General features: G+C 47.9%; 1 protein-coding gene across 2 annotated transcripts in view; it reads left to right on the plus strand.

Moving 5' to 3' along the window:
- Window positions 1-21,153, plus strand: part of MAP3K12 (mitogen-activated protein kinase kinase kinase 12) — a 118,904-nt gene extending 97,751 nt beyond the window's left edge. For both annotated transcript variants that reach the window (XM_081848928.1, XM_081848929.1), the window contains exons 9-14: window positions 1,705-1,821; window positions 3,676-3,813; window positions 7,044-7,599; window positions 8,890-8,960; window positions 11,439-11,712; window positions 14,747-21,153. In XM_081848928.1, the coding sequence (XP_081705054.1) occupies window positions 1,705-1,821; window positions 3,676-3,813; window positions 7,044-7,599; window positions 8,890-8,960; window positions 11,439-11,712; window positions 14,747-14,845 (1,255 nt within the window). In that variant the 3' untranslated portion in view covers window positions 14,846-21,153. The remainder of the gene's footprint in view (window positions 1-1,704; window positions 1,822-3,675; window positions 3,814-7,043; window positions 7,600-8,889; window positions 8,961-11,438; window positions 11,713-14,746) is intronic.
- The last annotated feature ends 4,256 nt before the right edge of the window (window positions 21,154-25,409 follow it).

Below are 25,409 nucleotides of genomic sequence, written 5' to 3' on the forward strand. Positions count from 1 at the left end.
TTTAGGATCAGAGTTTTCCTTCTCCTAGATGAACTACCTTCCCAGGCTGACGAGCCCCAACTGCCCCTGTTAGGAGCAGGTGCTTATAAATAGTGTGGCGCATATTCTATATTGCTGCAGATATTAAATATTGAGCAGTTGGAAGCGACTGGAAGCATACGAACTGACTCCTTTGGAAAGGAAACATCGCCCAGGCAATTCACACTTTTACTGGCAGGACTTTCTTCAAAACAGAATTAAAGCATCAAAAATATCCATACAGTATCTTACAAAATATGAAATAATCCAAACTGACCTATAAACAAAGGTCTCTCTCTTTCTCTCTATCTCTCTCTCTCCCGCCTGCTTTCCAGCCTCCAGTCTGTTTGCTCTCCCTTCAGGAGACCCATTTACTTGCATTGTTTTCCCTGTAGCATTCAGAGAGACAACCCACTTTGCATCTTCATTCCACTGAGTTTGGGAGGCAAAGACTGGAAGCTGCTCCCTCCTCACATGGTCCCAGGTTACAACCCTCACATGTTAGCTACCAGAGAACAGTTCATCATTACCTCTGCAAGAGCTCAGAGTCCTTTAGAAAAACTCTTGTGGAAAACCCCCCGTTTTAGCAACACACATTTATCCATTTTCCATTTTAAACCTTCCTTAATACATACACAGGGACGCGGGTGGCGTTGTGGGTTAAACCACAGAGCCTAGGACTTGCCGATCAGAAGGTTGGCGGTTCAAATCCCTGAGATGGGGTGAGCTCCCATTGCTCGGTCCCTGCTCCTGCCAACCTAGCAGTTCGAAAGCATGTCAGAGTGCAAGTAGATAAATAGGTACCGCTCTGGCGGGAAGGTAAATGGTGTTTTCCATGCGCTGCTCTGGTTCACCAGAAGCAGCTTAGTCATGTTGGCCACATGACCTAGAAGCTGTATGCCGGCTCCCTCGGCCAATAAAGCAAGATGAGCGCCGCAACCTCAGAGTCAGTCACGACTGGACCTAATGGTCAGGGGTCCCTTTACTTTTAATACATACACATTTTCCATTTTTGTGTGATTTAAACTATTATTCTTAACATGTATATCCACTCCCGTAGCAGACAGCATTAGTGAGACAGTGCCCCTTGCCATTTGGGTCACAGCTGCCAATTCTTTTTTTTTTTTCAAATAATATTTATTATTTTCAGTAGATAAACATAATAAAAAAGAAGAGATTAACAATAATAAAGACAAACAAAAAATAGGAGAAAAAGAGAAAAAAGAAGAAAGATACATACTACATATTACCACTTAATTAATTAAAATTAAGTACCATCCATCTTCATAAACATAGTATTTGACTTCCTCGAATCTCTTCCATCTGAATTTCTTAGTAATTATATGTAGCAGTTTCCAGTATCAGTGTTTCAAAAGACCATATCACAGTCCTAATCATATTACATAGCTTTCCTTATCATACATTTTCTTATTTATAAATTTAATTCCATTTTAATCCTAGGCCTAATTGTTTCTTTCAAGTGGTTACATATCTTTAATATTACAATATTTATTCAAATAGTCTTTAAATTTCTTCCAATCTTCTTGGTGTTCCTCTTCTTTCTGGTCGCGGATTCTCCACTGCTGCCAATTCTGAAAAGTAGCCCGTCTGCAGCAGAGCTCAGACACGGCTCCCGCGGCCTGTTCATATAGGATGCCTGACAGCTGCTTTCCTCTCCCTCCCCAGGCATGCTCTGGACATCCGGGAGCATTACGAGCGCAAGCTGGAGCGAGCCAACAACCTGTACATGGAGCTCAACTCCCTCATGCTACAGCTGGAGCTGAAGGAGAAGGAGCTGCTCCGGTGAGAAGGCGGAAACTCAAAAACAGGACAGGGAAACCTGGGGCCTGCTGGGTGCTGTTGGACTCCCATCAGCCCCAGCCGGCAGGGCCCAATGGATGATGGGAGCTGCAGTCCCAGAAACATCTGGTGGATCCCACTGCAAGGGGTGCTAGACATTGCAACTGGTTTTTACCGGGCCAATTTTTTGTCCAGGTTTCCCGACAGAGATCTCTCTCCTGGTCCTATTGGACACAAAGTCCAAAGTCCACTGAGCTGCAGCCGTTCCCTAAAGGAAGTGGGGAAGGATCCTGATGCCTCTGGCTGCTCCTGACCTCTAGGTGGCAAGCTTTTTCTGGCTTGCTAGGCCAGAGAGCTTGGACCAGGAAGGACGACAGCATTATCCAATCTGTGGATCTGAGAAGCATGACGGGTTTCCCCCCCATAAGCCCAATGATTCCCACAGCATCATTTGAGGCTATACAAGAAGAGGATGAGGTGTGAGCCAGGGCAAAGCCAGTTGAGAAGGGCCATAGCTCAATGGCTAGGGGCATCTACCCTGCATCCAGATGTCCCAGGTTTGATTCCTGGCATTTCCAGGTAGAACCAGGAGAGACCCCTGTCTGTAACCCTGGAGGGCCCCTGCGAGTCATTGCAGACAATAGTGAGATACATGGACCATTGGTCAGACTGGGTACAAGGTACAAGGCAGCTCAATATTTCCCAGTGTCCCAGGGAACAATCCCTGTAACAATCCCTGTGTCCCTGTAACAATTATAATTATAATTATTTATTCTTTATACCCCACCCATCTGGCCGGGTTTCCCCAGCCACTCTGGGCAAATGCCAACTGAATAATAATAATAATAATAATGTGATAAAATGTCAAGCGTTAAAAACTTCCCTATACAGGGCTGCCTTCCGATGTCTTCTAAAAGTCAGTTGTTTATTTCCTTGACATCTGATGGGAGGGCATTCCACAGGGCGGGTGTCACTACCAAGAAGGCCCTCTGGTTCCCTGTAACTTCGCTTCTTGCAGTGAGGGAACCGCCAGAAGGCCCTCGGCGCTGGATCTCAGTGTCCGTGCTGAACGATGGGAGTGGAGATGTTCCTTCAGGTATACTGTGCTGAGGCCATTTAGGGCTTTAAAGGTCAGCACCAACACTTTGAATTGTGCTCGGAAACGTACTGGGAGCCAATGTAGGTCTTTTAAGACCGGTGTTATATGGTCTCGACGGCCACTCCCAGTCACCAGTCTAGCTGCTGCATTCTGGATTAGTTGTAGTTTCCAGGTCAGCTTCAAAGGTAGAGCGCATTGCAGTCGTCCAAGCGAGAGATAACCAGAGCATGCACCACTCTGGCAAGACAGTTCACAGGCAGGTAGGGTCTCAGCCCGTGTACCAAATGGAGCTGGTAGACAGCTGCCCTGGACACAGAATTGACCTGCGCCTCCATGGACAGCTGTGAGTCCAAAATGACTCCCGGGCTGCACATCTGGTCCTTCAGGGGCACAGTTACCCCATTCAGGACCAGAGTGTCCTCCACACCCACCCGCCTCATCCCCCAGAAACAGTATTTCTGTCATGTCATGATTCAACCTCAGTAGACAATTCTGAGATACATCGACAATTGGTCAGGCAGCTTCCTACTTTCCTGTGTCCCAGGGAACCCTGTAACAACTTCCCTGTAAACTTGGATAACGTGTGTGTTTAGGTGGGGCATCATTGGTTGCTGTAATTGATGTATTTTAATTGCACAACCATTTACAGTATTTGTAGCTTGCCTTCCTGCCCCCCAAAGAATCCATGCCACCCAGCGGTCAGGTGTCTGCGTAGTCCGTCCTCGTACGTTCTCAATTTTTTCCATCTCCATCCGTAGGCGAGAGCAAGCCCTGGAAAAGAAGTACCCTGGGCTCTTTAAGCACCACCCTTCACGCAGCCTCCTGCATGGCAACACCGTGGAAAAGCTGATCAAGAAGAGGAATGTGCCTCAGAAACTCTCTCCGCACAGTAAGAGGTGAGAAGCGGCTGGGAAAAGGCCTGCCAAGGAGAGAGCGAATGATGAAGAGTCTCTGTTGCTTTCAGTGTTGCGTGGCATGATTTTGTGGGAGTGCAGATGTAGAGTACAGTTCACAACTCAGCTCCCTAAGAATCTCAACTTCCTTCCTTTTTTTCTTTAAACCAAGCAAGCTTCTAGCCCTCATCGTTACAGAGGTGCATTTGAACCCATGTAGGCAATGCCTTGTCCAATCTCAGAAGTCAGAGGAATGGCTTAATAAGCTTTGCTGTGGTTGTGGCTTCTGTTGCATAGCTCCTGGCTTCCCCCACATGCCCGTATATTATGTATAGTATTTTTAAAATGAAGAATAAATTAGGCATATTTGCTTGGTTTGCATAATTTATTCAGCTTGCAGAATTCAGCTTTCCTGGGCGCAGAATCTGTCTCTTCATCTACATATCTGTACACATACATATGTTTGAATAGGGTACACTTAATGGTGTTTAAGGTTTTCCAACGCAACCTCCTAAAATGCAGGGCCTCAAAATAAGCCCTGATGCAAAGGGCTTTTTACAATGTCAGTTGCACGCAATACACAGATCTCATCTGGTGAAGAATCTAGGAACCTGAAAGTCCTTGCTTTTTGTTGTTTGCCAAAAATAAAACCAAGCTTATAGCTCTTATGATTTCCAAACAAGCAATTTATGGTCAGTATTTGGTGGAATCTCAAAACGCAAATGAAGGCAGGAAATAATTTCCAGTGACCAGGAAGCACGGCTTCAGTGCATTAAGCTCAACAAATGGAACTGGTTATTTTGCTACAACCTGATAACTATCGGCTTGGCGGGCTTTTTCTCTAGTGGCACCATTGTTGTGGAAATGTGAAATGTGAGAGGCCTCATCAGTATTGGCATTCCGCCGGTTCTTGAAGACACGCCTCTTTAGCAAGCATTCCCCTGATCTCCTGACTTGAACCTCCCGCTTTAATTCTTCTTTTAACTGTTTTAACAATTATGCTGGTTCATGGGCTTGTTTATTATAGATCTTAATTATTATTACTATTTACAGATAGGTAGCCGTGTTGGTCTGCCATAGTCAAAACAAAACAAATTCCTTCCAGTAGCACCTTAAAGACCAACTAAGTCAGTTCTTGGTATGAGCTTGGTATGAGGTGCTACTTTAAGGTGCTACTGGAAGGAATTTGTTTTATTATTACTATTATTATTAATAATAAATTTTTATTTATACACCGCCCTACATGGCCAGGGCCAGGCTCAGGGCGGCTAACACCAAATATAAATTACAATAAAGCGTAATAGAAAACAACAACAACAAACAAACAAACAAACAGTTAATTAAAATACGGCTTAAAATACAGCTTAAAATTACAGATGTTTTGATGAAGCTGTTTCACTATGTATTCTAATTAGGAGTAGCTATATATTTTTATAATCGGTTTTCTATTTGTTCCTTTGTTTGCTGGGTTTTATTTGCTTGCAAATGGTCTTGGTATCTTCCCGAAAGGAAAGGTAGCATATAAAATCAGTAAAAATAATTGGAGGAATATGACATCAGTGACAGTAAAAGAGCATGAAAATCAATAAAGCAAACCAGGAACAACAAAACAAGACCCAACAGGGGATGCTGACAGTGTCGGAAACATTTTTTCACCCTAAAGGCCTGATTCCCTTCCAGGCAACTTTCTGGGGCCACATGCCATGGTTGGGCATTAGATTTATAGATCACCCTTCAGTTCGCAGAGTATAAAACAGGATGAAAACATAAAAATAAGGAAAACAAAACAGCAAAACAAAAACCCACCCCTTCCCACAGACACATTTTAAAAGGTTGTAGAATATTAATCAGCCCAAGGCCTGGTTGAAGAGGAATGTTTTTGCCTGGCATCTAAATACAGTGGAACCTCATTTTTTGAACATAATCCGTTCCGGGAGACCGTTGGACTTCCACAACGTTCGAAAACTGAAAGCAGAAGCCTCAAAATAATAGGGAAACTCAAACGGAAGCCATGTTGCACGTTCGGCTTCCAAAAATTGTTCAAAAACCGAAGCAGTTACTTCCAGGTTTTTGGCGTCGAAAGCCGAAACATGCGTCAACAGAGATGTTCGACAGCCGACATTCCACTGTATATGCAATGAAGGTGCCAGGTGAGCCACCCTGGGGAGAGCATTCCACAAACTGGGAGCCACCACAGAAAAGGCCTCGCCACCCTCTGGACCTCACATGGAGGAGGCACACAATAAAGGGCCTCAGATGTTGATCTCAGGGTCCAGGTCAGTTTGTATGGGGAGAGGTGGTCCTTGAGGTAAGTTTTTATGCACACAGACACACACACCATCCTCCATTCAGGCAAGGCAGCATTATCAGAGTCCAAGGGAGATGCAAAGAGGGGCCAGCATGGGGTATGGCCTGCAGAGAACCCTGAGGGTCAGACAGAGAGGGCTGGAGAATTGAACTCCCAAAGCCGAGGCTCCCCATTGCCGCTGTGAAAGGTCAAACTGAAACAACTGTGGTCCAACAGCTCCATCTGGTGTGCAGGCTGAGACCCTACCTGCCTGCGGACTGTCTTGCCAGAGTGGTGCATGCTCTAGTTATCTCCCGCTTGGACTACTGTAATGCACTCTACGTGGGGCTACCTTTGAAGGTGACCTGGAAACTGCAGTTAATCCAGAATGCAGCAGCTAGACTGGTGACTGGGAGTGGCCGCCGAGACCACATAACACGGGTCTTGAAAGACCTACATTGGCTCCCAGTACGTTTCCGAGCATAATTCAAAGTGTTGGTGTTGCCCTTTAAAGCCCTAAACGGCCTCAGTCCTGTATACCTGAAGGAGCGTCTCCACCCCAACCGTTCAGCCCAGACACTGAGATCCAGCACCGAGGGCCTTCTGGCAGTTCCCTCATTGCGAGAAGTGAAGTTACATGGAACCAGACAGAGGGCCTTCTCGGTAGTGGCGCCCGCCCAGTGGAACGCCCTCCCTTCAGATGTGAAGGAAATAGGCAGCTACCTTCTTTTTAAAAGACATCTGAAGGCAGCCCTGTTTAGGGAAGTTTTTAATATTTAATGCTGTACTGTTTTTAACACTTTATTGGAAGCCGCCCAGAGTGGCTGGAGAAACTCAGCCAGATGGGTGGGGTATAAATAATATATTATTATTATTATTATTATTATTATTATTATTATTATTATTATTATTATTATCATTATGCCACAATTGTTCTCTTCCACAGGCCTGACATTCTGAAGACGGAGGTGATCATGGACCCCACCCTGCCCCAGCTTGCCATCCCCGTGTGCCAGAAAGGGCCCCCGTCCCCTGGGCGCAGCCGGCGGGCAAAGTCGCGCTACCGCAAGGTCAGCACCCGAGGCAGCTGTGGGGAGCTGGCCGATCCGGGGGGAGCCAAGCGCCTAGAGCCCTGCGCGGCCCTCAGGGGGCTCCAGCACGACCTGCTGCTACGCAAGATGTCGTCTTCCAGCCCCGACCTCATCTCCACCACCCTGGGAGCCGAAGGCCGCAAGGGGGCAGCCGGCCCCGAATCCCCGCCAGCTGAGCAGCCCTGCAGCGAGACGCCCAGCGAAGACACGGCCTCCGTCCCCTGCTCCAGCAGCCCCGAGTCACCCTCTTCGCGACAAGGTGCCGTGGGCCCTCCAGACAAGGCTAGGCTGCAGCCGGGAGAGGAAGCCGAGCGGGAGCAGGGCAGGGGCAGCCGAGCAGCGGCCGCACCGCAATCCCAGCACCTCACGCCAGCTGCCATGTTGTATCGGGCAGCCGTCACCCGGAGTCAGGTAGAGCCGGGCAGGGGGCGCTCTTCCTTCCCTCCATAGGAGCCAGTTCCTAGGGGCTGAGGTCTCTTCGCCCCCTTCCAAAATTGGTGGGTGTTTCCATTCAAATGGTGTGCATACACCACATTTTGTGATCAATTCTGCAGGGTGGGGCTTACCCCCCGCCCAATATTTTATTCGAGTCCCAGCAGTGTGGACTGTAAATAAGGATCACATGATCCAAGCAACGGGAGAATGAAATCCTAACAGAAGGGGATGCTTTTCCCCTTAAAAAAGGCTTGTTGATTCATTTCGCGCAACAGGGTTGTTTGCTCAAACCTTCTCCATCCATATGGCCACCATAGTTGACTTTTGCACATCTTTTATCTACTTGTCTGGGAAGTTGCACATTTAAGTAGGTGCTGTGTGCATGCGATTGCCCTGCCTCACCTGGAGCTGTGGCTGTGAAGCACAGGTGCATAGCTGCCAACTTTTCCCTTTTCTTGCGAGGAATCCTGTTTGGAATAAGGGAATTTCCCTTTAAAAAAGGGAACCGTAGACAGCTATGCACAGGTAAGTGGTTCGAAACACTGCCAGCCAGCTATTCAAAATCTGTTTCTGAGTGCCACGTGCATGTCTGTTTGGATCACGGCCCCAAAATCCAATAATAATAATAATAATAATAATAATAATAATAATAATAATAATAATAATAATAATTTATTTATACCCCGCCCGTCTGGCTGAGTCTCCCCAGCCACTCTGGACCGGCTCCCAATCAAATGTTAAAAACAGTACAGCACTAAACATTAAAAACTTCCCTAAACAGGGCTGCCTTCAGATGTCTTTTAAAGATAGGTTAGCTGCTTATTTCCTTCACATCTGAAGGGAGGGTGTTCCACAGGGCAGGTGGCACTACCAAGAAGGCCCTCTGTCTGGTTCCCTGTAACCTCACTTCTCGCAATGAGGGAACCGCCAGAAGGCTCTCGGAGCTGGACCTCAGCGTCCGGGCAGAATGATGGGGGTGGAGACGTTCCTTCAGGTATACAAGACTGAGGCCATTTAGGGCTTTAAAGGTCAGTACCAACACTTTGAATGGTGCTCGGAAACGTACTGGGAGCCAATGTCGGTCTTTCAAGACCGGTGTTATGTGGTCCCGGCGGCCGCTCCCAGTCACCAGTCTACCTGCTGCAATAGCACTGAAAATGGTGGAATATGTTTTTTTAAGAATCTTGGAGGTTGGTGGGTTTTGTTTACTCCAGTCTCATTTTAGCCATGACATAGTTCCTTTTCTCTCTCTTCTTCTCGGCTCAGAAACGCGGGGTCTCCTCGGAGGAGGAGGAAGGCGAGGTAGACAGCGAAGTCGAGCTCCCTCTCCGGCAAAGGTGAGTGTTTGCCTGGGTTAGCCCAGTACGACTGGTCGAAGATGGGGGTGGTTAGCCCTGAGTCGTCGTCCCCCCCCCCCACACACAGAATCAATCTCTGTGCAACAGTAGATCAGACATTACTATGAAGCTGATTCAGGACAGGAGAAAGAAATGTCTTCACACAACTGGCTTTGGACTCATCTGGCAGGCTCCTGTTGTTTATTTATTTTGTGTCATTAGTGCACCTCAGGGATGGGGTAACCTCTGGCCCAGGAGCCAGTCTTAGAATCATAAGGTTGTGGAGTTGGAAGGGTCATCTAGTCCAACGCCCTGCAACGCAATAACCAAGCTAACAAGCCAGCCAAGGCATTGAGTTTGACCCACAAGGCCAGTCTTCCCCAACCCTCAGCTGAAATCATCTGTCAGTTGTGCAACGGTTGTGAGTGCCTGTTCCCTGCTGGAGATAATTGTTCTTGATAGGTGAAGTGGCCATTCAGCATCTGCTGAAAAACCTTTGATGGATGGCTTGCACCTTCCTTCCTCTTTTTAAAAAAAACAAATTAATACAAATTCAATACAAATTTAAAAGCTGACTTTCCACCTCCATATGTTCTTTCTTTTTTTCCTCCCTCTGGCACTCTGGTCAGTGACTGAAATACAGTGGTACCTCAGTTTTCAAACGTCTCGGACATTGATAGTTTTGGCTTTCGAACGCCGAAAACTCAGTTTTCAAAAGCCGGCTATTCGAAAGCCGAACATGCCACGCAGCTTCCGTATTGAGTTTTCCAGATATAAATGCTTCCGGAAATTCATACTTCAGTTTTCGAACGTTTTGGAAGTCAAACAGTCTTCCAGAACAGGTTACATTCGAAAACCGAGGTACCACTGTAAATCGATTCATTTCCTCCCCTCGTTGCTGTCCCAAGTACAATATCTTTTCCCATTTTCATTTCAAAATCCACTCGTCCCTTCTCCCTTCACATTGCATGAACAAGTGCAGTGGTACCTCGTGTTACGTACCGTCCCCCTTACGAACGCTGCGGGTTACATGGTCCGCTAACCCGGAATTAGATGCCCCTTGTTGCGAACTTTGCCCCAGGTTGCGAGCAGAAGTTGCACTCTGGCAGTGTGGCAGCAGCGGGAGGCGCCATTAGCGAAAGCGCACCTCATGTTACGAGCGGTTTCCTGTTACGAACAGACCTCCGGAACGGATTAAGTACGTAACACGAGGTACCACTGTACCAATTTCTGCTCTGACTTTTATACACGATTATAACCTTTCCTCAAAAAAGTTGAATAGAGGAAATCCTCTTTTACCTATGTATAATACTCATGAGTCCGTTTTAAAATCGGATGACCTGCATCTTCCAAGGCAGTCCGTTCAATGGGCAAACCGCTTAGACAACCAGGAAACCATTCCCTGGGTGCAGCCATCCCATAGCTCAGAGATGTAGCCAACATGGTACCCTCCACATTTTGTGGGACTCCAGTTCCCATCTCTAACCATAGGTCATGGTCAGTGCTGGATTTACGTATAAGCTAAACAAGCTATAACTTAGGGCCCCACTCTCTTGGGGGCCCCAAAAATTTTTAAACGAAAAAAAACCTGGATGTCCATTTCCAAAATATAAGATTAAAAAAACCCCCAAAAACCTACATACAGCAATGTTGTTTTGTGTTGTGTAGGCTCCTATTTGTTATGTGCAAATGGCTTGAGATACCTATTGGGTCCATAAATGATCAGACAGTGGGCGCTCGGGTTGCGAACGTGATCCATGCGGGAGGCACGTTCGCAACCCGCAGCGTCCACAACCTGCAGCGCTGTGTCTGCGCATGCGCGGGTCACAATTCGGCACTTCTGCGCATGCACAAAGCGCGATTTAGCCCTTCTGCGCATGTGCAATTACTGAAACCCGGAAGTAACCTGCTCCAGTACTTCCAGGTTCGGCGCGGTGCACAAGCTGAAATCGCGCAACTTGAAGCGTCTGTAACCCAAGGTGTGACTGTGTAGCATATATTCAACACAAAAAAAGTGACAATTTGTAGTTGACAAAGGATGGCTGGACATATAAAGGGCCCCATTACCTTCAGTAATCTCCTGCCAACCCAGCAGTTCAAAAGCACGTCAAAGTGCAAGTAGATAAATAGGTACCGCTCCGGCGGGAAGGTAAATGGCATTTCCGTGCGCTGCTCTGGTTCGCCAGAAGAGGCTTAGTCATGCTGGCCACATGACCCGGAAGCTGTACGCCGGCTCCCTCGGCCAATAAAGCAAGATTAGCGCCGCAACCCCAGAGTCGGCCACAACTGGACCTAATGGTCAGGGGTCCCTTTACCTTTACCTTCAGTAGATCAGGACCTTATCAAACCTAAATCTGGCCCTGGCCACAGTGGGTGAGTTGGAGGCCAGTGAGGTTGACTAGCCTGGCACCCCCATTGCCACACATCAGATGGGTCCATGTTGCCAGAGGGCTTCATATTTTCTCTCTCCTGACCCAGGTGGCCTCAGGCGATGAGCAAGCGGCAGTCGCTCTCCACTTTCAGCTCCGAGAACTTCTCCGATGGGGATGGCGAGGAGGGCACTGCCAGCGAGGGCACCACAGCATCCCACAGCGGCGGCACGCCAGATGTGGCCAGCACCAACACAGACGAACGCCTGGATGCCGAGCGCTCGGACGACGACATCCTGGGGCACTCGGACGGGCTGTCCGAAAAGGAGGCGGCCATCCAGCTTGTCAAACGCCAGCTCAGTGCCGAACAGAACCCTGGAGAGGTGGGTGCAGTGCGAGAATGGCAGGGTATTGGCATCCATTTCAGCTGCCGGGACTTTGTTTTGCCTGTGGGTTTCCCCCTGGTGGTGAACCTGGGCGATGCAGGAGCTTTGAGAAGGCTGCGAGGTCACTTTTACTGGTGCAGGAAAGCCCAAAATGTAGGTTACCTGCAGCCAAAGAGGCCATTGCCTGTTTCTGCACCTACTGGTTTTGGTGGCTTCTGGTCTGTTGTTAATGTGCATAAGACTGCACCATCAGCAAACGTGGAAGCGGACAGAATTCAGCCTCGTGAGTGGATTGGCTCACTATTTTATTTTTACATTACAGTGGTGCCCCGCAAGACGAACGCCTCGCAAGACGGAAAACCCGCTAGACGAAAGGGTTTTCCGTTTTGGAGGCGCTTCGCAAAACGAATTTCCCTATGGGCTTGCTTCGCAAGACGAAAATGTCTTGCGAGTTCCTGCGGGTTTTTTTTTCCCTTTTCCCCCCCTTTTCCTAAGCCCTAAGCCGCTTATCAGCTGATCCGCTAAAAGCCGCTAAACCACTAATAGCGCTAATCCGCTAAGCCGTCAATGGGCTTGCTTCGCAAGACGAAAAAACCGCTATACGAAGAGCCTCATGGAACGGATTGATTTCGTCTTGCGAGGCACCACTGTATTAAATTTCAATCTGCGTAGGAGGGCCGCCTTTTGGGGGGAAATTCCCAAACCAAAAAGAGAAGTGAGGTTGCCAGCGTTCAACCCCTCTCCCTGACAAACCCTTTGCCCTTCCCTGTGCCTAGCAGAAGGAACCTAAATGTGGATCACATGCAAGATTAGCTTTTTCATTTTTCTGGGTGTGGAATGTTTGCTTTAAAGGATCCTGCTGCCCTCTTGAGGTTAAAGGTAAAGGTAAAGGGACCCCTGAGCATTAGGTCCAGTTGTGGCCGATTCTGGGGTTGCGGCGCTCATCTCGCTTTATTGGCCGAGGGAGCCGGCGTACAGCTTCTAGGTCATGTGGCCAACATGACTAAGCTGCTTCTGGTGAACCAGAGCAGTGCATGGAAATGCCAGTTACCTTCCTGCCGGAGCGGTACCTATTTATCTACTTGCACTTTGATGTGCTTTCGAACTGCTAGGTGGGCAGGAGCAGGGACTGAGCAACGGGCGATCACCCCGTCGCAGGGATTCGAACCGCCGACCTTCTGATCGGCAAGTCCTAGGCTCTGTGGTTTAACCCACAGCGCCACCCGCGTCGAGGTTGCTGGGCTGCAAATCACGTCAGCCCTGGGCTCACTAGGGACAGTGGGAGCCACGGTCCAGTCGCATCTGGAAGGTCCCAGGTCCCCCATCCCAGCTTTAATGATGTGTATGCACTGGTATGATGGAAGTGGGCAGAAAAAGGTTTCCTCCCTCTCTCACAGCAACGTTGGAACATCCGGTGAAGCTGAATGTCGGGAGATTCAGGACAGACAAAAACTTCTTCATGCAGGGCATAGTTAAGCTATGGAACTCATGTCCACAAGGGGCAACGATGGCCATTTTGAAAGAGGATTAAATACATTCAAGGAGGATAAGTCTATCAGTGGCTAATAGTCATGACCGCTATGCTCTGTCTCTACCATCGAGAGGCGGTATGCTTCTAAATACCAGATTGAGGGGAGTATTGTTGCAATGATGTCCTGCTTGCGTTCTTTCCTCAGACATCTGGTTGGCCACTGTAAGAACAGGATGCTGGATGAGGGATGGGCCTGATCCAGCAGAGCATTGGTTAAAGCTTCTTCTTTGCAGCCCAATTCAGGGCCACAGGTGGCCTCATGCTGGGTGTTCATCAGTATGCAGATGATACCCAGCTCTACCTCTCTTTTAAATCAGAACCAGTGAAGGCATTGAAGGTCCTGTGTGAGTATCTGGAGGCAGTTGGAGGATGGATGGTGGCTAACAGATTGAGGTTGAATCCTGACAAGGCAGAAGTACTGTTTTGGGGAAACAGGGGGCGGGCGGGTGTGGAGGACTCCCTGGTCCTGAATGGGGTAACTGTGCCCCTGAAGGACCAGGTGTGCAGACCGGGAGTCATTTTGGGCTCACAGCTGTCCATGGAGGTGCAGGTCAAATCTGTGTCCAGGGCAGCTGTCTACCAGCTCCATCTGGTATGCAGGCTGAGACCCTATCTGCCCGCGGACTGTCTCGCCAGAGTGGTGCATGCTCTAGTTATCTCCCACTTGGACTGCAATGCGTTCTACATGGGGCTACCTTTGAAGGTGACTTGGAAACTACAATTAATCCAGAATGCGGCAGATGGACTGGTGACTGGGAGTGGTCGCCATATAACACCGGTCTTGAAAGACCTACATTGCCTCCCAGTACATTTCTGAGCAGAATTCAAAGTGTTGTTGCTGACCTTTAAAGCCCTAAACGGCCTCAGTCCTATATACCTGAAGGAGCGTCTCCACCCCCATCGTTCAGCCCGGACACTGAGATCCAGCGCCGAGGGCCTTCTGGCGGTTCCCTCACTGCAAGAAGCGAAGTTACAGGGAACCAGAGGGCCTTCTTGGTAGTGACACCCGCCCTGTGGAACGCCCTCCCTTCAGATGCCAAGGAAATAAACAACTACAATGGTACCTCTGGTTACGAACTTAATTCGTTCCGGAGGCCGTTCTTAAGCTGAAACCGTTCTTATCCTGAGGCACACTTTTGCTAATGGGGCCTCCCACTGCGCATGATTTCCGTTCGCATCCTGGGCAAAGTTCGCAACCAGGAGCAGCTACCGCCGGGATAGCAGAGATCGTAACCTGAAGCATTCATAACCAGAAGCATTTGTAACCAGAAGTACCACTGTATCTGACTTTTAGAAGACCTCTGAAGGCAGCCCTGTATAGGGGAGTTTTTAATGTTTGATGTTTTAGCGTGTTTTTAGTATTTTGTTGGGAGCAACCCAGAGGGGCTGGGGAAACCCAGCCAGGTGGGCTGGGTATAAATAATAAATTATTATTATTATATTATTGGGTAGTATTTCTCCACATGCCCCGATTTCCTCACACTCTCCCTCTCCTTCCAGGACGCTGCTGCCTACGAGGATTCGGACTGCGACAGTGCCGAACTGGACCATTCAGGCAGCGGGGAGATGCAGAGACTTCAGGACATGCCCAGTTTGTGATTGCACCCGTTTGGCTTTTCCTTCCCCAGGTTGTACAGACCCCTGGTCCTTCCCTGCACCACGACCACCTCCCCAGATATTTATATAAATAATCTATAAAAGCTCTATATAAATCTATATATCTCATAATCTCTGGAAGGAGAGCCAGTGCGCCTCATCTCTGCGTCCCGTCCCTGCCTTCTTCTGGACTGGTTGTGGAGTCGAGGGCCCCTTCCCTGCCACCGGGGCTTGCAGTTTTCACTTGGGGCAGCTGGAGACGTGGAACAAACGGACACGCAGCCGTCGGCCCCGCAACTAAGCAGGAGAGGCCTTCGATACACACAGAAAGCAGAGTCAATCCCTTCTGTTCTGCTGCCTCATGAGTCCTGGACATTGTGGGCCCCGGCTGAGGACCAACGAGCTCTAACCAGGCCCAGGGAGTAAGCAATGGGCCCGTGGGCAGAGAGAGAAGACCCAGGCTGGGGAATGGTGCGTTCTTCTACCAAAGGAAGCGGCAAGGAGCTCTCGGCGCACTGGCAAGGCTCAAACATCTTAGCTGGACCAGGCACATTCCAGGTGCCAGACTGTTTCTGATCTGGACTCAATGCATGTTTGGGCCACAGTCAGCACGGAAACCTCCCCCTACCCAGAGCTTGGGAATAAGTTGTTTTCCTTCCCTTTGCCCCCAATATAGCCCTCCCCGAAAGTAACAACCAAAGCCTGAGCGCAACAAGCCCTCTTCTCTTCCAACAGTCCTTCCTTCCTCCCTCCCTCCCTCCCTCCCATACTGTATATATGTGTACACACACACACACACACGGACACACACACACACACACACACACACACACACACACACACACACACTTGATGTGGCCCATTCCAATGGTGGAATGGGGGGGAAAAACCTGCTCCATTTCTCCCCTGCTGGCACCAACATGCACTGCACTTTTCAAGTAATTTATTTATTTTTTATTTTATAACGAGAAATGTTTACATTTGCACTTAACACGTGTCTCTGTCAGATGGGTCTGTGTAACGGGGGGGGGAGCGGGGAGGGAAGCGAGAGATAGAGAGATCGTGCGCACGGACGGACAAGGCAGGAATTGGGATTTCTGATCCCAACGCTCGATTCTGGCGAAAGCCTTTTAACGCTTAAAAAGGGGGGAAGGGGAGTCTGTTGAGCGTACCCCGGCGAGGAAGAATCCCCTTTCCTCTTGGTTTCTCAGGTGAAGGTCCTGGTTTGGAGAAATATGTCCCTCTCCTTTCACGTTTGTCGTTTATTTGTGTTTGGTTAAAAACACCACGGGTGTGAGAGCTTAGCGCAGGGGTGGACGCGAAAGGGTTTTTTAAAAAAGAGAGAAAGGGGAAAACCCCGCTCCTGGTGCAAAAAGATGAACTATGGCAGGGTTTCTCAGCCACAGATTTTGGGACCAGCACATTTCCCCCCTGCCCACTCTCTGCCATTTTGACAAAGCAGCCTGGGTGGCGGAGGTGGGGGACAACTAAGCCGAGACTACTGGGAAAGAGACGAGTTCCTGAAACAAAGCTGAACTGGCTAAAAAATGTCTTCCTCTGCTCACTAGCACTATGAGCTGTGGCTTTTGTGACACCCCCTGCCCAGCTTATTTGCATATGGGGGGGGTCCCCCCTCCAGTGCGCATTCTGCCTCCTGCCGGATCCTTGCTCACAGTCCTTACCAGGACAGCAGCGAAACAGATAACAGTGCACCTGAATGCTTGCAAAATACACCTGGCTTGATTTGTGACATGTTAACAGGGGGTGTCCCTGCTTGGCCATCTGATTTCCTTCTATTGGGAGGGGCTGGCTGTGGGTTGCTCTCTCCCATCGTCAAAAGCCCTCTCCCCTTACAAACCTGTTCGCCTTCCCCAGACGCGAGCTGCAGAATGGAAACCAAGTCCGGCATTTTTACCGCAATGCATGCTCCGGTTCGAAAGACCTGCCCGTTTTGACAGCAGCATTGCCCTGGTGCTAATTCCCTTTCTGCCCACAAGGGGGCAGGGGTTGCCTGCCCTTCCTTGCCTAGTTTTATTGCCGCAGCTGCTTTTTTTTTCCTATTTAAGGGGGAATGCAGCAGCTTTTGGTGGGGAGAATTCAGTGCAACCAGCAGTAGGCTTTGCATGATGCTGCACAAGCCTAACGCAGCAGCCTGTGGCAAAACAGCAGCCTGAGCACACTAGAGCCAGATTTGAGAGGTGCTGCCACTGATGGTGCTAAATCAGATGGACTAGGGACGTGAGATGTCGTAAGGCAGCGTACAGCCTCCAGAAGCGCCTGTCGTATACCTGCTGCTCCACCTTCTGTGGTGCTAAGAGTGGCATGCTGGGAAATTTTTTCCACTGCCCACTAATCCAAGGCCCACATGCGCCACTGCTACACCAGCTTTGCTTTAGGGATCTGATCGGCTACAGTGCAAACAAAGGCAGCCCATTCTTCAGCTAGGCTCATGTGGACAGTCTCCTTCAGCTCTAATTCAGCAGGTTAATTCTGTGTCCAGGGCAGCTGTCTACCAGCTCCACCTGGTACGCAGGCTAAGACCCTACCTGCCCGCAGACTGCCTCGCCAGAGTGGTGCATGCTCTAGTTATCTCCCGCTTGGACTACTGCAATGCGCTCTACGTGGGGCTACCTTTGAAGGTGACCCGGAAACTATAATTAATCCAGAATGCGGCAGCTAGGCTGGTGACTGGGAGTGGCCGCTGGGACCACATAACACCGGTTCTGAGAGATCTGCATTGGCTCCCAGTACGTTTCCAAGCACAATTCAAAGTGCTGGTGCTGACCTTTAAAGCCCTAAACAGCCTCGGCCCAGTATACCTGAAGGAGCGTATCCACCCCCATCGTTCAGCCCGGACACTGAGGTCCAGCACCGAGGGCCTTCTGGCAGTTCCCTCATTGCGAGAAGTGAGGCTACAGGGAACCAGGCAGAGGGCCTTCTCGGTAGTGGCACCCACCCTGTGGAACACCCTCCCTTCAGATGTGAAGGAAATAAGCAGCTATCTTCTCTTTAAAAGACATCTGAAGGCAGCCCTGTTTAGGGAAGTTTTTAATATTTAATGCTGTACTGTTTTTAACACTCAATTGGGAGCCGTCCAGAGTGGCTGGGGAAACTCAGCCAGATGGGCGGGGTATAAATAAATTATTATTATTATTATTATTATTATTATTATTATTATTATTATTAAGTAGACTGGCAGAAGAGATGTGTGTATTACTATATTGTTCTTTGCACAGCTGTACCTCCTCTGTTGGCTAAACAGAATCTGGCACTTAAACCCAATTTTCATTGAAGAGAATTTTTTAGCCCACAGGGATGCATAGAACTGCAAAAGGCAATAAAGATTTGAAGTCAGTGGGCACTGGCAGCTAGGAGTAGCAAGCACTCCACACCCCCACCTACATGTCTGAATCTTCTGTGCATTTGCTGCACAGCAGCCTCACACATGAGGACTAGCAACATGTTTTTCAATAAAAAAGGAAACTTTAAGGTTCTCCCAATTTTGCACCACTTTTCTGCTTCCAAAAGGCTCCAGTTATTGTTACAGCTATTGCTTTTCCCACAGGGCAAAGAAAGGATTTCCAGATGCTTGAATATTTGTTGCTTTGTTTAAATAGGTTTTTAAAAGGGAGGAGGGAACCTCCCCACGAAAAAATTGGTCAATCCCTTTAAAACTTGCAGCCCCTGTGATAATGCAACCAGTACTGTTTCCACTGGGGTCTCTTGAGGCCACAGGGCAGCGCCCACGTGCCCCCCTGGTAGATGGTGTGAGCAGGGAACGTAAGCAGCACTGCCTAGCAGGTAAAGACAAACCATTGCACAACCTCCCTGAGATGTCAGAGCCCCTTTCTTCCATCACCACGAGGCCCCAGGTCTTCCAGGCAAGAGCTCAGTTATAGGACATCTGAACAGATGGGCTAAAGGGATCGTGCCAAAAAGTCCAGTAACTCCAACAGCAGGTAGTAAGAGTATGAAATCTGCCAGCTCTGCAGTTAGGTACACAGGACATTGCAAGCCAATCTCTAGCTGGCAGCAGTGTTCAATACTGTAGAGTTACTCCAACCAAAGGCCAGAGCGGGAGAAAGACTGCGCCCTACATAATTCCCCAGTAGTAAGGACAGCCAGAAGCCCTCCCTGTCACAGTCTTTCAAGCAAGGCGTGAGATTTTGCGGGGGGGGGGGGGGATCTGAACTAGCATCTGCTAACGGTGCAATGGGAAATCTCACAAAGATTTAAAAGAACACAGCCAGTTCACACTAATCTTGTTTAAATATACTGCTTGGCCCATCCTGAAGACTTACGATGGCAAAGTAATCTTAAATGTAAAATGTCTCATTAAAACTCCATGAAAAACCAGCAATTCTGAAAATTCATGTGTATCGTAGCTTCTTGCCCCTCTTAGTCCAAATAGACTAAATTATGGCAGGTCAGGGCGTATTTAAATTTTCCCTGAATTGGAAGGGTTTGATCCTTTCTAAGGCAGAGCCCAGATAGTCATTTCAGTTCCCTTCACAAGATCTTAACAGTGGTTTCCCATGTATGCTCAAGCCTTGGTTTAGCAAATCTGCTGGGACTTCACTTTCTAGCTTGCCCCTCCAGATATGGAGCTCTGATTGTTAAGAGCATGTCCTTGGCAGCTCTACAAGATAAGAAATGTTATTTTGAAATGTTAGGGGTGGGAAGGAAGGCAAGAAAAAAATCTCTAGATTTAAAGACACACCCTTTTTTAATATATTCAAGATTAAATTGCAACAAAAGGCAGGTTATTTAAAAGGTATTTGTTTTGGTTACATAAAAAAAAGCTTTACAAATTTGTAATGCATGTGCTTATATGATTTCCTACATGCGTTCAATGAACACATCAGAGGGTAATGGGAACATGCCCTCCCATGTGAACACACCTACTGGCCAGGCACCCCACTGGAAACACTTTGGGCATTAGGGATGAAGGACCATACAGCTGTGCATATTAGGGCTGCTCTAACCAATCAGGAATCCTGACCAGTTGGGGTTCCTGATTGGGTGGGTAAAGGAACCATACATGCATTAGGCTCCATCTCACACAGCAAATGAGCATCTGTTTCAAGATCATGGTTTCAACATATCAAGTGTTCTCAGGGTAGGTGGGACAAATATCCCAGGAACATCTGGCTGGCCCCTTTTGAAGACAAGAGTTCTAGACCCGATAGGCCTTTGATCCGATGCAGCTGCACATGATTCTGAGCTCCCAACTTTTGGCACAAAAGTAAGAGAAAGTGTTTCCAAAGGCAGTTCTAGAACACGCAGTGCCAGGTTTTGCAGGATTCTAAGGCCTTTTAGCTGTTTCATTCTGACCATCTGTAATGTTGCTAGTCTTTCAAAGTGGCATTTATTTTATTTTATTTTATTGAGCAGATACGCACTGGACGCCTAACCACCAGAGGCTACTTAACAAAACACCTTACTGTGCTCTGTGGGTCTTGCGAGCCATGTTGGAAACAGATTAAAAATGTACTGAGAACCAGCCTCCTCAAATGGAGACGTAACAGCTTGCAGTTGCCCCAGAACAGATTAGTAGAGAGCCATACTTCAGTAACAGGGCACATGCTTCCCATGTATGAGGTCACAAGTTCAAACCACTGGCACCTCCAGTTAAAAGATCTTCAGGTAGCACAGCAGGGAGAGATTGCTGTCTTGCATCTTGGGAGAGCGGCTGCCTGAGGAGACAATTCTGGACCAAAAGCCTGGCAGTAGAAATATAGTTTTTTCATTAATGCACAGGGCACCCCATTGGCAACCGGAATCATCAGGCAACACAAACTGCATTCAGCCACAGACGGAATGAAGAAAGTATTCCTTTGCAACACCCTCACTTATTGAGAACCAGTCTCCATGGAAATAATACAAGCCATTTTACATTAGCTCAAGATGGAGAAGCTCCCCTGTCAATACTAAACTTTCAACTGCTAGGGTTTACTTGTGCCTTGTCCTTTCCCAAGGGTCTCTGCTCAGGCTCTTCCTGGCTGCATTAATTCCTTCGCACCCCTAGCCAGGCTCTCACAGGATCTTGGTCCCTAGAAAAGGCTGCGCTGCACAGCGAGCATGACATCCGACCCATTCCGACCACTCCCAGCCCAGTTTGTCATTCTTCCTGTGGAAGGAAAGTTCTCAGTCCCTTATGTGAAGCCATACTTCCTACCACATTGGATCTGTGCATCCTCCTCACTTGTTTTAACATCCACCCTTGTAAGATAGATCATGTCTGTATGGTAATAACATTGCTAGATGAGTAATGGCACTGCAGATTTCAATTAAAGACCATTTTGTATTCAGCGTTTGCATGTTCTCAATGTAGCCCTGTGCTTTCCTCAAGGGTTCCAAACACAAAACTGCATGTGCTAAGTGGGGAGGGAGGAGAAAGAGGAGGGGTAGGTACCAGTGAGGAAGGCATTCCACTCGGCTGATGTCCTCTCTGCTGAATATCGCCAAGGCTCCCAATTCTTAGCACTTCACCTTTAAGTACTTGTTCTGAAGCAAGCTTCAAGCCCCATGGCTATAAAAATATACTTGAAACTGCAAAGATAACTGGCTGCTAAAATCTCAGAAGTCAGAGGAGCGGGAGAATTAAGATTGCCAATGGTTGCAATCAGGGCTTCTGCGCCCAACTTTGTTGTCCCTCCCATTAAGAAAATCAAAGTGATGCCAGCAAAGGTTTGTTTGTTTGTTTTGAGTTGCCTACAGCCACTAGGAAGAGAACCTCAGTTCCAATTTCGTATGCCAGCCAAATGAATACAGTGGTACCTCGGGTTAAGAACTTAATTCATTCTGGAGGTCTGTTCTTAACCTGAGGTGCCACTTTAGCTAATGGGGCCTCCTGCTGCTGCCGCGCCATCATGCGATTTCTGTTCTCATCCTGAAGCAAAGTTCTTAACCCAAGGTACTGTTTCTGGGTTAGTGGAATCTGTAACCTGAAGTGTCTGTAACCCGAGGTACCACTGTAGTCAACACTGGAAGTAGTACTTAACGACACACATAAAGAATCTATATCACACTTAATTTGTTTCCCGTAGGCAAGTTCAGAACTTTTGGCAAGTAAGAGGCACGGAAAAGAGAATAAACCAAGTGAAAAAGCATGGGGATTGGAGTTAGCTGGCTAGCACAGGAAACAAGCTGGGAGAGAAGACAGGGGCTTTGTGGGAGGTATGAAGAGCCCTGGCCAAATGTTAGCTCTGGCCCTGATGAGTTATAGAAACCCCTGAACATTGCAGATCCCCATCCTGCCTCAAGCGAGAGGCATAAAGCCAGTCACAGGGGTCAGACACAAGATTGAAGAGAGTTCCTGGAGCCCAAAATTATGAGCAGACAAGTAGGGACTAAGACTGTAGGAGTTGAGGTCTTAGCAAGACTGCACCACACATGGAGAAAGTAACGAAATCTGTACTCTCTTCAGGAATCAAGGAAACTGTTCGCAGGCCTAGTTTAAGCTGCCTTGTGACAACTGGATACCTACATTCTGTATATTCACAGATGCAGGGGAAAAGCAGAAGAGCTGTGTGGTATTACGGCACACACATCTTAAGCTCCCACAATGAAAAAGCAGCTTTAGGTGGACAGGGAATGCTTGAATGGTGTGGGCTGAATGAAATTGAAACTGTCAGCATGCAGTGGCCTGCATAACCTCCTTGCCCTCCTGATGACAGAAATAGACTGTTGCACTTGAGAGCAATCCCAGAAAGTCTGCAGCTCTAGGAATTTAATGCACAAAACTTTTGCTTGTCCCTCAATGGAATCTTTCACTCGATTCTTTTTTGCATGGAGACCTGGCAAACCTGGGATTCTAAGTTTAGAGCACAGGTGCGTCTTTAGAAATAAAAGTGTTAAGAGATTTGTCAAGTTTTAACTACTAGCTCAGGTTTTACTGTCCTTTCCTCAAGGACATTTAAGAAATACGGACAGTCGTGGCTGCATTGCAAAGGTACCAAGACCTCACACACTTCTTGTGGTAGCTGTAGATGTCTTTCAAGGCAAATGATGTTGGTGAAAAGCTGCCAGTAGCAGTGTCAGGAAATGGTTTACATTCTTTTCCCTGTCAAAACCATTTTGAGGTGGTGTCTGCAATGAGATCTTAAAATCCTTATGTACTCAACCAACTTGTTGTGCAAGCGGAAAGCAGCACAAAGACTCTCACTCAGCTCTGGAGGGTAGGGGGAACCCCCAGAAGAGCACGCCGGGTTAGGATATGGGAAATGGTTCCACTGGGTGAGCAGAAATGCTACACTGGCAAAATAATCTCCTTAGCACTACACTGAATGCAACACACTTGCTTTTAGGCTAGCTGTGGGATCCCACTTTTGAGGACTTTGTGGGTTGCACAGCACACTGCTTTAACACCTAGATTCTGAAACGGAGGAGCAAGACCGAAAGAAGCACAAATCGAGAGAGTATGCGCCTCCTCCACAGGGAATCTTTTTCTCGCTAACCAATCTATGGCACAGCAAAGTTTGAGGAATGAACTGCTTTGACAAAAGTCCCTCAGGCAAAAGCCTGGAAGAATTAGGTAGGCCCTCTATTCTCCTTTTCGGACATTAGTGCCAATCTCAGCTAGATTCACTCCTTTTCCTACTACAGTGGTACCTCGGGTTAAGAACTTAATTTGTTCTCGTGATCTGTTCTTAACCTGAAACTGTTCTTAACCTGAAGCACCACTTTAGCTAATGGGGCCTCCTGCTGCTGCCACGCCGCCAGAGCACGATTTCTGTTCTCATCCTGAAGCAAAGTTCTTAACCTGAGGTAATATTTCTGGGTTAGCGGAGTCTGTAACCTGAAGCGTATGTAACCTGAAGCATATGTAACCAGAGGTACCACTGTATATCTATGCAGCAAATTTTTCCCAATACAAAGTCAGTTATTAGCCTTGTGGCTGTCAAAGCCACACAGGTTTATTATTGGTTCCCACTTGCATGGAGAGAAACAAGCCATCAGCACTGGTTCGGATAGAACACTAAGCCAATGTTGTGGTTTTCTTGCTCCCAGCTTAACCAAGGAAGGAGAGACACAGGCACAGCAAGCTGCCAATTCAAAACTGGCTTTTCAGGATGACACTTACAGCAGAGATGGGGGACATCTGGCCCTCCAAATTTTGCTGAACAACAACTCCAATCGCCCCTGGTGATTGGCTATGCTTGCTGGGGCTGGTGGGAGTTTAGTTCAGGAACATCTGGAGGACAAAACATTCCCACTACAGTGGTACCTTGGTTCCCAAACTTAATTCGTTCCGGAAGTCCATTCTAAAACCAAGTCGTGCTTTCCCATAGAAAGTAATGCAAAACGGATGAATCCTTTTCAGACTTTTATAAACAACCCCTAAAGCAGCAATTTAACATGAATTTTACTATCTAACAAGACCATTTCTGGGTTAGGGTTAATTTTAGGATTGGGTTAGTGTTGTGGTAAGGATGAGAATTAGGGTTAGAGTCAGTGCTGTTTTATGTTTTCTTGTGATTTTGATTCATTTGAGGTTGGTCTGCCGTTTCAATTTGTTGTGTTGCTGCTTTTTCAAGCTTGTTGGCTGCTCAGCTGGAGAGGTGCAGGCTCCATCACACTTTTCCATTGGGAGGTGCGTGGCTGTGTTCATCTCAATAATGTCTTTGCTCATGCATATCTGCAGTTTTTGCTGCCAGGCTGTCTCCACCTTCCCCACCCCAGCAACTATTCTGCCTGGCTGCCTTCAGGTGGTGCAGGGGCTCTGATGCTGAGGTGGGGGATCCTTAAATTTCTCCCCTCAAGGGAGAAGTTTAAAGGAGCCCCCAGCCGCAAACCCCTCAATGGAAAGTGTGACGGAGCATGCCCCTCCCCAGCTGAGCTGCCCCGATACAGCTCCTACTCCCGTGCAAGCAGGAGCGCAGGCACTCAAAGCAGAATTGTGGCACTGAAAAAGGAAGAATAACACTCAAAACAGAACAGTTCAGATTCTGAAAAAGCTGCAAACTGGAACACCTGCTTCCGGTTTTGCGGCACTCAATTTCCAAGTTGTTCATGAACTAAGCTGAGGTACCACTGTATGGTGGTACCTTGAGTTACAAACACCTCAGGTTACAAACTCTACTAACCTGGACGTCACCTCGAGTTGAGAACTTTGACCCAGGATGAGAACAGAAATTGTGTGCCGGCGGTGCAGCGGCAGCAAGAGAAAAGCACGCCTCTGGTTAAGAACAGTTTCAAGTTCAGAACGGACCTCTAGAACGAATTAAGTTTGTAGCTAGAGGTACCACTGTAATGGCTTACAGTCAGTGCTTTTTTCTAAAAAAAATGTTTAGGGGTACTCTCATTTTCCTACTCATATTGAAATACTGCCCCTCAATGAGGCCAAATGTAGATTCACAAAATGTTTAGGGAAATGCATACCTCTGCGTCCCCCCAGGGGGAAAAGCACTGTTTACAGTGATGTGCAAACCAGCCCACAAGAAGCTCTCATTTCAGAACCACCTTCTCTGAACAATGTTTAACCCTTCCCAATGAAAGGTGGCAACTTCTTTAAACTAAAGTGGCATTTTGTTTACACACTGAGATTACCTCAAAGCCCTCATAA

The sequence above is a fragment of the Podarcis erhardii genome (assembly GCF_964252035.2).
Source record: "Podarcis erhardii genome assembly, chromosome: 2".
Classification (NCBI taxonomy): domain Eukaryota; kingdom Metazoa; phylum Chordata; class Lepidosauria; order Squamata; family Lacertidae; genus Podarcis; species Podarcis erhardii.